General features: G+C 48.2%; 1 protein-coding gene and 1 non-coding gene across 4 annotated transcripts in view; both read right to left on the bottom strand.

The window, feature by feature from the left end:
• PARP16 (poly(ADP-ribose) polymerase family member 16) overlaps positions 1 to 5,819 on the bottom strand; it is a 33,545-nt gene extending 27,726 nt beyond the window's left edge. Inside the window, exon 1 of one of the 3 annotated variants that reach the window (XM_033189744.1) lies at positions 5,106 to 5,819. In XM_033189744.1, coding sequence (XP_033045635.1) covers positions 5,106 to 5,279 — 174 coding nt within the window. In that variant the 5' untranslated portion in view covers positions 5,280 to 5,819. The remainder of the gene's footprint in view (positions 1 to 5,105) is intronic. The other 2 variants (XM_033189743.1, XM_033189742.1) reach the window with 2 other exon arrangements.
• On the bottom strand, positions 4,308 to 4,438 carry LOC117071883. The gene has a single exon (XR_004432611.1). It is a non-coding gene; the product is annotated as a small nucleolar RNA SNORA24 (small nucleolar RNA).
• Positions 5,820 to 12,974: the final 7,155 nt, after the last annotated feature.

Genomic DNA, 12,974 nt, shown 5'->3' with positions numbered 1-12,974 from the left:
TCTCTACTAAAACTACAAAAATTAGCTGGGCGTCATGGCATCTGTCTGTAATCCCAACTACTAGGGAGACAGGCAGGATAATCGCTTGAACCCAGGAGGCAGAGGTTGCAGTGAGCCGAGATTGCACCATTGCACCACTCCAGCCTGGGCAACAAGAGGGAAACTCCATCTCAAAAGAATAATAATAATAATAAATCAGAGAGCTTATCGGCACGGAAATGGTCTCAAAACAAGACACCTCAGAGATAATCTGGGACTTTGGGGACAGTGACAAGATAATGCTAGATCAGACCTAAAGCCAAGAGCTCGGTTCAGCAGTGGGGAGTTCTCAGGAAATCACCAATCAATAAAGTAATTTAAGTCACTGCTCTAATTTTTGGAAACTGCAACCCTTGTGTTATAGGTGTGTAATAACACCTCACAGTGTGGAGAAAGATTTAAATGACTGAAAATGGTAAACTTTCACATTACTTCCTAGTGCTTTTAACTAAACAAATGAAAGCGAAAGACTTTTTGAGACAGGGTCCCACTCTGTCACCCAGAATGGAGTGCAGGGGCACAATCATGGCCCACTACAGCCTTGAGCCTGTGGCTCAGGTGAACCTCCCACCTCAGCCTCCTGAGTAGCTGGGACTACAGGCATGCACCACCACACAGGCTAATTTTTTTCATCTCTTTATATAGACAGGGTTTCGCCGTGTTGCCCAGGCTGCTTTTGAACTCCTGTACTGAAATGACCCACCCACCCCAGCCTCCCAGAGGGCTGGGATTACAGGTGTGAACCACCGTGCCTGGCCAAGAGATTTTTTAACAGCTCCACACTTTTCTTCTTCAGGTAACTACAAAATGATCTAGTCAGTCAAGTCCAGACCTGATTCCTTTTTCTTTAAAAGTTAGACTTTGATTCAGATACAGGTCCAGATGCCCACTTCTCTGCATCATTTCAGTAACTCATACGACATGTGGCAAAAGGAGACCTAAAGTGTGTTTATCTAAGAATGTATGTATGTCCCCAGAGATGGTGCCGGGCCCCACCAGTGAGCAGCCTTGCTGCTGACGGCCATGCCTACAGACAGCCAAGAATCTATGTGGTCTGGGCTACTTTCCTCAACAATGGGTGCCCAATAAGGAATATGGCAACAGAACTGGATGGTAAGAATCTGTGTTTCTCCAGTAGCCCTCAAGAGAAAGGGTAACTGTCTGGGACTGGTACAATAAGCCCCATGGGAAGGGCAGTCTGTCTCTTTAGAGGAGGTGGCTTTTTGGGGCAACCTACATTGCTGATGCTTTTTTTTTCTTTTTTTTTTAGACGGAGTCTCACTCTGTTGCCCAGGCTGGAGTGCAGTGGCGCAGTCTCAGCTCACTGCAAGCTCCGCCTCCAGGGTTCATGCCATTCTCCTGCCTCAGCCTCTCGAGTAGCTGGGACTACAGGCACTCGCCACCATGCCCGGCTGATTTTTTTGTATTTTTAGGAGAGACGGGGTTTCACCATGTTAGCCAGGATGGTCTCGATCTCCTGACCGCGTGATCCGCCCGCCTCGGCCTCCCAAAGTGCTGGGATTACAGGCGTGAGCCACCGTGCCCGGCCAACTGATGCTCTCTTAAGGGATTACAAGTGGGGTGGGGGAGAGGGGAGAGGATGTGCCCTAAACAGAGCAACTGATACCTTTGCAGAGGGGTGAGGGATAGAGTGAGATCTATTAGGGGCATGTTTACTTTACTGGTATCATTTGAACTTTTTTATAATGAGAATATATTCAAACATTACTTGCATAATTAAAAATAAATTTTAAAGAGCATGATCAAAACAATTCCACAGGTCCCTTTGCATGTATCCCATATTCACCAAACAAACCTGATTCCATTGGCCAAGACCTTCCAGCAGAAAGAAAATAAGTTGAGCATTCTAGTCCACTTGAAGGTATGTTTCTTGGTAAAAAATAAAGTTGCACTGTGGCCAAGTGCAGTGGCTCACGCCTGTAATCCCAGCACTTTGGAAGGATGAGGTGGGAGAATTGCTTGCACCCAGAAGTTCAACACCAGCCTGGACAACATAGCGAGACCCCATCTCAATTTTTTTTTTTTTTTTTCAAGCTGCATTGTGAGTTTGATCCCTCTGACTCCTGACCCGAAACACTCCTCCCAAACAGGTCCTTCTCTCACCTGCCACCACGGCTGTCTTTCTGGATCTCACCCCAATACCCTCCCCTGCCCAAGGATAAAAATCTCCACAACTTAGCAGGACATGTGTAGCCCTGCATGCTCCATAGGCTGGCCTCATCTCTTCCTGTTCCCCACAACAGTTACACTAAAGCAGTTTTGTCCTTCTCTGTAAGCTCACACCTCCTGGCTTTCTGACCATCCTGCTGCTCCTCCTGGAATACTCTTTCCCTCTTCTCTGCTCTTGAAGTTCTGCCTTGGGACTCGACAAAGCATCAGCCTCCAACCCTAGTTGGTGTTCCCAGAGCCTGGCCCACAGCTGAGAGCTAGGGGGTGTCCTTGCTGTGGGCTTCCATGTTGTACCGCACTTACCTAGTATGGCTGAGCACACTGTTAACCTCTTCAAGGGTCTAATCCTGTATCCTTAGCACCTGGCCCATAGCAAACACTCCATAAGTACCTGTTGCCAAAACCGAAGGAAGTTTCGTTCCCAAGGCTCTGATATAGCACACTCAGAAAACTGAGTATCTGAACCTGCAAGAACAAACCTCAAGGGAAGTCAGTGAACTTGCCTCTTTCTCCAACCTCACACTTCCGGTACCCAGAAACGCCTGTGCACCATGGTCACCACTTGAGATGCCCTCAACACATCATTAGGTGGGCTACCAGGACCAGGCGGGGCCAGGAGGCTCAGCCTTTGTTTGTCCCTCAACCTCCTAGGAATGATAGCAAAGGAGGAACCAAACACTGATGATTTCATCAGAGATAACGCTAAACACGTGTTAATTATAAATACCTCATTTAATCTAGCAATGTGGTTCCTGTCATTAATTGATTGCCTAATGCTGAACTAATTTTGCATTCCTGGGATGAACCCAACTTGGTCATAAGGAATTACCCTTTTTTATAAGTTGCTAACTTTAAGATCCTAATACCTTGAAGATAATTTTTGCATTTCTACTCATGACATTGGCCTATAATTTTCTTTCCTTTTTTTTTTTAAGACAGAGTCTTGCTGTGTTGCCCAGGCTGGAGTGCAGTGGCACGATCTCGGCTCACTGCTACCTCTGCCTCCCAAGTCCCGGTTCAAACAATTCTCCTGCCTCAGTCTCCCGAGTAGCTGGGATTACTGCCACGTGCCACCATAATGGGGAGATGGGGTTTCACCATATTGGCCAGGCTGGTCTTGAACTCCTGACCTTGGGATCCACCCGCCTCAACCTCCCAAAGTGCTGGGATTACAGGTGTGAGCCACCACACTCAGCCTATAATTTTCTTTTTTTGCATCAACCTTATTAGATTTAGGGTCAAGGTTATGTTAGCCTCTTTTTTAATACTCTGTGTAAAACTGGGAATTACTTATCCCCTCAGTGATTGCTAGAACTCACCAATGACACCAGCTACGTCCAGAGTTTTCTTTGAGGGAAAAGCTTTGACTACTAATTCAATGTTTTTTTGTTTTGTTTATTTTTGTTTGAGGGAGAAAGACTTGCTCTGTTGCCCAGGCTGGAGTGCAGTGGTGTGATCACGGCTCACTGCAGCCTCAACCTCTTGGACTCAAGCCATCCTCCCACTTCAGCCTCCCAAGTAGCTGGGACTACAGGCACGCACCACCACACCCAGCTAATTCTTAAATTTTTTTTTTCTGTAGAGACAGGGTTTCACCATGCTGCCTAGGCTGGTCTCAAACGATCCTCCTGGTTTGCCTTCCCAAACTCCTGGGATTATAGGCGTGAGCCACCCAGCCTTTTTCTTCTTTTTCTACAATAGTTTAGAAAAGTTCGCCTAATAACCTGGCACCCTCCAGGTTTTTTTGTTTTGTTTTGCTTTTTTTTTTTTTTTAATGGAGTTTCATTCTTGTTGCCCACGCTCGACTGCAATGGCGCAATCTTGGCTCACCCCAACGTCCGCCTCCCGGGTTCAAGCAATTCTCCTGTTTCAGCCTCCAGAGTAGCTGGGATTACAGGCATGTGCTACCATGCCCGGCTAATTTTTGTATTTTTAATAGAGACGGGGTTTCCCCATGTTAGTGAGGCTGGTCTCGAACTCCCTACCTCAGGTGATCCGCCCCCGCCTTGGCCTCCCAAAGTGCTAGGATTACAGGCATGACCCACCAAGCCCGGCCCCTCCAAGTTTTTAACAGTGAAGAATGTTACTTGTGCAAGTCAGAATCTGATACCAATTAAATGGTGACAGCTTTGCTGATGAACAAGAATATGCTCTTCCATGGCTAGGAAGGGAGACTGCCACACTTGACAGTTCCCAAAGATACATGGAGTTCGGTGTCTTTAATGAATATCAGCTATTGGCTATTTCAATATTCTGCTTTTTACTGAATCGATTTTGGTAAGTTATATTTTTCTAGGCAATTCGAAACATTTGGATTATAAGGATAACTGATATCTTGAATGCTGACCCAGAGGTGAACTCTGCAAAAAAAAAAAAGTGCCTGGTGAATCAGAGAAATAACAGCTGACATACGTACTGGACGTTACAGTTTATAAAAGCACTGCCCATAGATCACCTCATCTGAAGACCAAGGTCTGGGTGGCTTTGGTGACTTTTTGGTGTCTATTTGCAAAAGGATGGATCTTTCTAGCTAAGCAAAACAGCTGATTCACATCAACCCTATTTCTGGCCAGGCTAGAAAATCTGTGGAGGACTATGCAACGATTCCTGATTCCTCACTTCAGTCCCCGGAGTCACTTGTCATTGACAGGAGAGAAGCAGCCACCAAGTGCCTTGGGAGTGAGAGTTGACATGAGGGTGTTAGGAGTGTTCTTAGCTAATGGAAACCTTCCCCAAGGCAAGGCCATGCCAAGCTGGGAATGGAAAGTCTGGGGGCTGTCATGTTTACTAGCGCGGATGGAACTGCCTCTACCTCTGGTTCCACAGGGCACTTGGTCCAGGACGCAGTGGGCAGCTCCAGGATAAAGCACACTCACCAGGGCTTCAAAATCCTTACAGTCGCCGCGGGCGTAGGACGCGGGGAAGGGCCGCAGCACCGAGTCGCGCTTGTAGCTCTGCAGGGCCGAGGCGAAGAGGCTGCACCGGAGGTCGGCAGCCAACACGTCGCGGCCCGTCGCCTCCCTGGCGGTCGCCCAGCCTGAGGGCTGCATCTCAGGTCACTGCGCGTTGCCGGGGGAGACAACGCTGGTTAGGGGCAAGGGCGAGCGTGCGTTCAGCGCGGGGCTGGGCCCGCGGACAATGGGCCGTCAGGGGCCGGGTTCCCAAGCCTGGGGTGGAGCTAGGCAGAGGGCTGAGATGACAGAGGTGAGAACGTGCCGAGGAGGGTCCTCTGCCGGGGTCTGGGCCGCGGCTCGCTGCCGAGGAGAGAGACCGAGGCCTGGACCGCGGGTTCGCGGGGAGGTTGGGCCCAGGGATAATGGGGCCGGGGTTGGTGGCTGGGAGCGGTTCCCGGCCTGGAGGAGGGGCTATGACAATGGAATGACAACCGCGGGAACGTGCTGACACGTGTCCTCCGCGGAGGCCTGGGGCGGGAAGCAGCCCCCGGGGGACAGCGGGCAGAGCCCACTTTCCGCGACGGGCGAGGCTGCTGCGCCGCGAGCGCTTTCCTGCCCCGCCTCCCGCCGCGCCGCCGAAGCCCCGCCTCTCGCCCGGCTGCCCTCGGCGCCACCTGTCTTCCGCCTGCAGCGTACGTCCGCTTGCCTTGCCCGGCCTACCTCCCCTACCGCCGCCGCGCTCCCACGCTGCTTAGCGCCCCGCCCAGCCCAGCCGAGGGCCCGCCCCTTCCCGCTCCAGCCAGCTCCTCCGTACGGGTTGTGCCCGCCCCTCCCAGACCCGGATCAGCGGCAGCTGCGAGAGGTGCCGCCGCCAGTGTGTGCCGGGCGACGTCGCCCACGCCCCTGCCACCCATCCTCACAGCAGCCCCTGGTAGAAACTGATTTGGGCACCCTCTCGACCCGCCCCTGTACTTGTCTTTGTCCCAGCTCGGCGGGCTGAGCCTACTTCTCTTCCTTGGGGAATTAATGCTACCTATTGTCTCTCTCTTGAATCGTTTCCCTCAAAAATTGCACAGAAGGAGCCATTTAACACCCAGGGAAACTGAGGCTTAGAGTGCTGCAATGCTTGCCCAAGATCCCACAGTCAGATGGGTGAATCTAGGATTCGCACCGAGGTCTTTGGAAAAACAAAAGACTTCCTCTGCTTTTCAGCCTCCAGAATTCTCTGAATTGCTTAAGCCTCTGGCCTCAAATGCCCCAAGATCCTCCTTGGGAGGCCTCTCTGACAGGGAGCTTGGGGAAGAGCAGAGGGGCATTGACTTAACTCCCTACTCAGAACCTTCATTAGAAGAAAACCCCAAAGTGTGACCTCATGGTCACGTGCAAATCTAGACACAGACCATTGTGCTTAGACCAACACAGTGCACACACTCCTACCCTGCAGGATCTTCTGAGGAAGAGACTTCTCCTTCTGCATCCAGGCTGCGCTGGGCCCTGGGCTCAGAGGAGAGGTTGTCCCATGCCATTGGATTGCGTATATGACTTCCGGAGGTAGGGTGCAGACTGGTCCCCCAGACACCACAGAACTTCCCATCTTTTTTTGCCCGGTAAAGGTTGGGGGCTGCTCCCAGGAGCCCACATCAAATCTCTGTTTGCTCTGAGGCCTAGAACCACAAGGCCCCTAGTGCTTCAAAAGTCCTGGGGGTTCTCATGGGACCCAGGAACTCTAAGGTGGCTTCTGAAGCTCAGACCCCAGGAAGGAAGAGCTTGGAGTGGGGCAGGAGAACAGGGAACCATCTCTCATTCCACCTCTTCTTCATTGCAGCCCTTAGACAAAAGCCACCCTCTGATACCTCCTTGGCCTCAAGAATTGTTTGTCGGATGGATATATAAAATTTGCTTATCTGAAGATATTTCTCACATATGGTATGAGAATCATAGTGATAATATTCACATCACAGGGTGGTGTGGAAGGGCCTCTGATGGCCAGCATTCTCATGACTTAGCTCATGCAGAATATTAGAATTATTTTTAAGTCTTGTCAATTCCATAGACACAAAGTTGAATTTCATTATAGTTTTAATTTGCATTTACTTAATTGATAGTGAAGTTGAATGTTTTTATGTTTACTTCATTCTAGATTTTATCATAATTTGCTAAGGTGGTCTCAGAACCACATTTCTTGCAGAGGGGTTTCAATTCTGCTTATATACATTTGATATAATCCACAGACCATACAATTCACCCATTTAAAGTGTACAATTGAATAGTTTTTAGTACATTCACAGATATGTGCAACTGTCACCACGATAAATTTTAGAACATTTTTATCACCTCAAAAAGAAACTCTCTACACTTAGGCTATCACTGCTCTACCCACACCACCATGTCGCCCACTCCTAAGCAATCACTAACATACTTGTTTTTTGTTTTTTAAGAGACTGGGCCTCGCTATGTTACCTCGGCTACAGCACAGTGGCTATTCACAAGCATGATCATAGCACATTGCAGCCTAGAACTTCTGGCCTCAAGTGATCCTCCTGGCTCAGCCTCCTGAGTACCTCGGACTACAGGCTCACACCACCACACCTGGCTTAGAGAACACATTTTGTTAACTCCTGTCCTTTGAAATTCATTGAGGTTTGTCTGTCTCCTAGCATAAGGCCTATCCTGGAGAATGTTTCGTGTGAATATATATTCTGCTGTTGTTAGGTCAAGTGCTCTATGGATGTCTGTTAGGACTAGTTGATTTATATTGTTTTCAAATCTTAGATTTTCTTGTTGATCTTCTGTTTCTTCTATTCATTATTGAAAGTGAGGACCGGGCATGTGGCTCACACCTGTAATCCCAGCACTTTGGGAGGCCGAAGCGGGTGGATCACCTGAGGTCAGGAGTTCGAGACCAGCCTGGCCAATATGGTGAACCCCTGTCTCTAATAAAGATGCAAAAATTAGCCAGGCACAGTGACATGTGCCTGTAGCCCCAGCTACTCAGGAGGCTAAAGCCCAAGAATCGCTTAAACCCGGGAGGTGGAGGTTGCAGTGAGCGGAGATCATGCCACTGCACTCTAGCCTGGGTAACAGAGCGAGACTTCGTCTCCGAAAAAAAAAAAAAAAATCACTGACAACAAAGATATCCACCTGAACAGGTTTTTAATGCAGATGAACGTGCCCCGTTCTGGAAGAATATGCCACAAAAGACGTTTATTAGTAAGGAAGAAAATCAAGCACAAAGATTTAAGGCAGAAAGGGATAGTCTAACTATTGTTTTGTACAAATTTGGTCAGGTTTATTATCAGAACTTCCCTTATCTGTAAAGCTGCTAACCCCCAAGCTTTGAAGAGAAAAGATAAACAAAAGCTGCCACTCTTTGTACAACAAGAAGGCCTGAACAACAAGAACCCTTTTTCTGGATTGGTTGAATGCTTTATCCTTAAAGTCAGGAAGTATTATATCTTGCCAGTAAGGAGCTGCCATTTATTTATTTATTTATTCATTCATTCATTCTTTATTTAGATGGAATCTTGCTCTGTCGCTCAGGCTGGAGTGCAGTGGCGTGATCTTGATCTTGGCTCACTGCAACCTCCACCTCCCAGGTTCAAGCAATTCCCCTGCCTCAGCCTCCCGAGTAGCTGGGATTACAGGTGTGTGCCACCATGCTTGGCTAATTTTTGTATTTTTAGTAGAGACAGGGTTTCACCATGTTGGCCAGGCCGGTCTCGAACTCCCAACCTCAAGTGATCCACCTGCCTCAACCTCCCAAAGTGCTGGGATTACAGGTGTGAGCCAAGTTCTTTTGATATTGGACAATGATCTTGGCCACCTGGAACCCCTTGAGTTCAACACCGAAGGTGCAAGTGATCTACTTGCCCCTAAATACGATGTCTGTAATTCATCCTCTAGATCAAGGGGTCATAAGAACCTTTAATGCTTATTACACCCCGTACTCTGTGGAAGGGATTGTCAACACTGTGGAAGAGGACCTCAACCAAGAGAACATCATGAACGTCTGGAAGGATTACACCATTGAAGATGTTGTAGAAAAACTCGTGAAGGCCATCAAACCTGAAACAATAAATTCCTACTGGAGAAAAATTGTGGCCAGATGTTGTACATGACTTCACAGGATTTATGACAGAGACTGTCAAGGAAATCACAAAAGACATTGTGGATATGCAAAAGAGGTTTGTGTGGGGTAAAGGGTTCAAGGTACGAATCTTGGAGAAATCCAAGAGCTAATAGATATCACACTAGAGGAACGAATAGAAGATGACTTGGTGGAGATGAGTGCCTTCAAACCAGTGCAAGATGATGAAGAAGATGGAGAAGATGCAGTGCCAGAGAACAACTGACATTAGACAATCTGGTAGAAGTGTTCCTAGTATTCAAGACCGCTTTTACAACATGCCCTTTATGATATGGGCACTGAAACTAAAGCGAGTATGCCTGCCTCTCCTGCCTCCCTTCTACCTCCACATCTTCCTCCTCTGCCACTCCTCAGACAGTAAAACCAACCTCTCCTCCCCCTCCTCAATGTACCAAACGTGAAGACAATGCGGAAGAAGACCTTTATGATGACCCACTTCCACTTGATGAACAGTAAATATGTGTTCTTTTTGTTTATTTAGTGAGCTTTTTTTTAATAGTAAATATATTTAAATATATTTTCTCTCTCTCTCTCTTTTTTTTTTTTTTTTGAGACAAGGTCTCACTGTGTTGCCAGGCTGGAGTACAGTGGTGTGATCTCATTGCAACCTGTGCCTCCCAGGTTCAAGCAATTCTCGTGTCTCAGCCTCCTGAGTAGCTAGGACTATATAGATGCATGATGCCATCTCTGGCAATTTTTTTTCCTTTCTTCTTTTTCTTTTTTTTTCGTTGGTTTTTTTTTTTTTTTTTTGAGACGGAGTCTCACTCTGTCACCCGGGCTGGAGTGCAGTGGCCGGTTCTCAGCTCACTGCAAGCTCCGCCTCCTGGGTTTATGCCATTCTCCTGCCTCAGCCTCCGAGTAGCTGGGACTACAGGCGCCCGCCACCTCACCCGGCTAGTTTTTTGTATTTTTTTTAGTAGAGATGGGGTTTCACCGTGTTAGCCAGGATGGTCTCGATCTCCTGACCTCGTGATCCGCCCGTCTCGGCCTCCCAAAGTGCTGGGATTACAGGCTTGAGCCACTGCGCCCGGCCTCCTTTCTTCTTTTTCTTTTCTTTTCTTTTTTTTTTTAGTAGAGACAAAATCTCGAACAGGCTGGTGTTGAACTCCTGGCCCCAAGTGATCCTTCTGCCTTGGCCTCCCAAAGTACTGGGTTTACAGGCGAAAGCCACCATGCCCATCCTATTTTCTCTTCTTCTTTAATAACATTTTCCTTCCTCTACCTCATTTTGTAGTAAGAATACGGTATATAATACGTTTAGCACACATAATATGTGTTAGTCGACTGTTACCTGTAAGGCTTTCAGTCAACAGTAGACTATTTGTAGTTAAGTTTAGGGAGAGTCAGAAGTTATATGCATCAGCGAGGTGGCTCACACCTGTAATCCCAGCACTTTGGGAGGCCGAGGCGGGCTGATCACTTGTGGCCAGGAGTTCTAGACCAGCCTGGCCAACATGGCAAAACCCCGTCTTTACTAAAGATACAAAAATTAGCTGGGCATGGTGGCACATGCCTGTAGCCCCAGCTACTCAGGAGGCTGAGACAGGAGAATCGCTTGAGCCCAGGAGGTGGAGGTTGCAGTGAGCTGAGATCAAGCCACTGCACTCCAGCTTGGACCACAGTGAGACCCCATCTCCCCACCAAAAAAAAGTTATATGCAAATTTTCAACTGCGAGAGGGGTCAGCAACTCTAACCCCCCATGTTGTTCAAGGGTCTACTGTATATCTGTTGTTTTTCTTTGTTTTTCTTTTTTGAGATGGAGTCTCGCTCTGTCACCAGGCTGGAGAGCAGTGGCATGATCTTGGCTCACTGCAACCTCCACCTCCCGGGTTCAAGCATTCTTCTGCCTCAGCCTCCCAAGTAGCTGGGACTACAGGTGCGTGCCACCACACCCAGCTAATTTTTGTAGTTTTAGTAGAGACGGGGTTTCACCATGTTAGACAGGGTGGTCTTAATCTCCTGACCTCATGATCCACATGCCTTGGCCTCCGAAAGTGCTGGAATTACAGGCGTGAGCCACTGTGCCCAGCACCTTTCTTTCCCTTCCCTTCCTTCCTTCCTTCCTTTCTTTCCTTTCTTTCCTTCCTTCTTTCTTCCTTTCTTTTTTCCCCTTCCCTCCCCTCCCCTCCCCTCCCCTCCCCTCCCCTCCCCTCCCCTCCCCTTCCCTCCCCTCCCCTCCCCCCCTCCCCTTCTCTCCCTCCCCTCCCCTCCCCCCCTCCCCTTCTCTTTCCTCGGAGTCTAGCTCTGTTGCCCAGGTAGGAGTGCCGTGGTGTCATCTCGGCTCACTGCAACCTCCGCCTCCTGGGTTCAAGTGACTCTCCTGTCTCAGCTCCCGAGTAGCTGGGATTACAAGCACACACCACCATGCCCAGCTAATTTTTGTATTTTTAGTAGAGACCCGGTTTCACTGTGTTGGCCAGGCTGGTCTTGAACTTCTGACCTCATGATTCGCCCGCCTCAGCTTCCCAAAGTGCTGGGATTACAAGCGTGAGGCACCATGCCTGGCCTTTTTTTCTTTTTGAGACAGAGTCTCTCTCTGTTGCCCAGGCTGGATTGCAGTGGGGTGATGTTGGTTCACTGCAACCTCCATTTCCCAGGTTCAAGCAATTCTCATGCCTCAGCCTCCGGAGTTGCTGGGATTACCGGCGCCCTCTGCCACGCGTGGCTAATTTTTGTATTTTTAGTGGAGATGGAGTTTTGCCATGTTGGCCAGGCTGGTCTCGAACTCCTGGCCTCAATCTTCCACCTTGGCCCCACTAAGTGCTGGGATTTCCGGTGTGAGCCACCATGCCCAGCCAGTTGTTTTTCTTTATGTTTTATGCATGTCTTATATATTTTATGCTCCTTAAACAGGCACTTCACCAAAGAAGATACATGGATGACAAGCGCTTGAGAAGATGCTCAACATCATTAGTCATTAGGAAAATGCAAATTAAACCACAGAGATACCACTACACACCCAGTGAAGTGGTTTATTTTATTTTATTTATTTATTTATTTGAGACAGAGTCTCTCTCTGTCGCCAGGCTGGAGTGCAATGGCACGATCTCTGCTCACTGCAACCTCTGCCTCCCAGGTTCAAGTGATTCTCTTGCCTCAGCCTCCCGAGTAGCTGGGACTACAGGCACACACCACCAGGACCAGCTAATTTTTCTATTTTTAGTAGAGACTGGGTTTCACCATGTTGGCCAGGATGGTCTCGATCTCTTGACCTCATGATCCGCCCGCCTCAGCCTCCCAAAGTACTGGAATTACAGGCGTGAGCCACTGCGCCCAGCCGAAGTGGTTTAAAAAATAAAATGAACAATTCTACATGTTGGAGAGGATGCGGAGTAACTGAAACTCATACATTGATGGTGGGAATATAAACTGATAACTACTCTGTAAAAACAGTTATTATAAAGTTAAACATCCACCTACCATAAGACTTAGGAATACCCACTTCTAGGTGTTTAGAGAAGTGAAAACTCTTGCTCAGACAAAAATCTGTACAAAAATGTTTACAGTAGCTCTGTTAGCAGTCACTAAAAACTGGAAATGACAGGTGGATGGGTAAACAACTCATGGTACAGCCATACAGGAACAGAAAGGAATGCAACAACATGAGTGAATCTCAAGGCATCATGCTGAGCACAAGAAGCCAGTTCAAAAGGGTATGTACTGAATGTTTCATTTAAATGTCGGAAATGGCAAAACTAGTGAT

Source organism: Trachypithecus francoisi, unplaced genomic scaffold, assembly GCF_009764315.1.
Source record: "Trachypithecus francoisi isolate TF-2019V2 unplaced genomic scaffold, Tfra_2.0 Lachesis_group3, whole genome shotgun sequence".
In the NCBI taxonomy this organism is placed as follows: domain Eukaryota; kingdom Metazoa; phylum Chordata; class Mammalia; order Primates; family Cercopithecidae; genus Trachypithecus; species Trachypithecus francoisi.
Note: the sequence above shows the minus strand (reverse complement) of the source record. Positions and strands in the feature narration are given on the sequence as shown.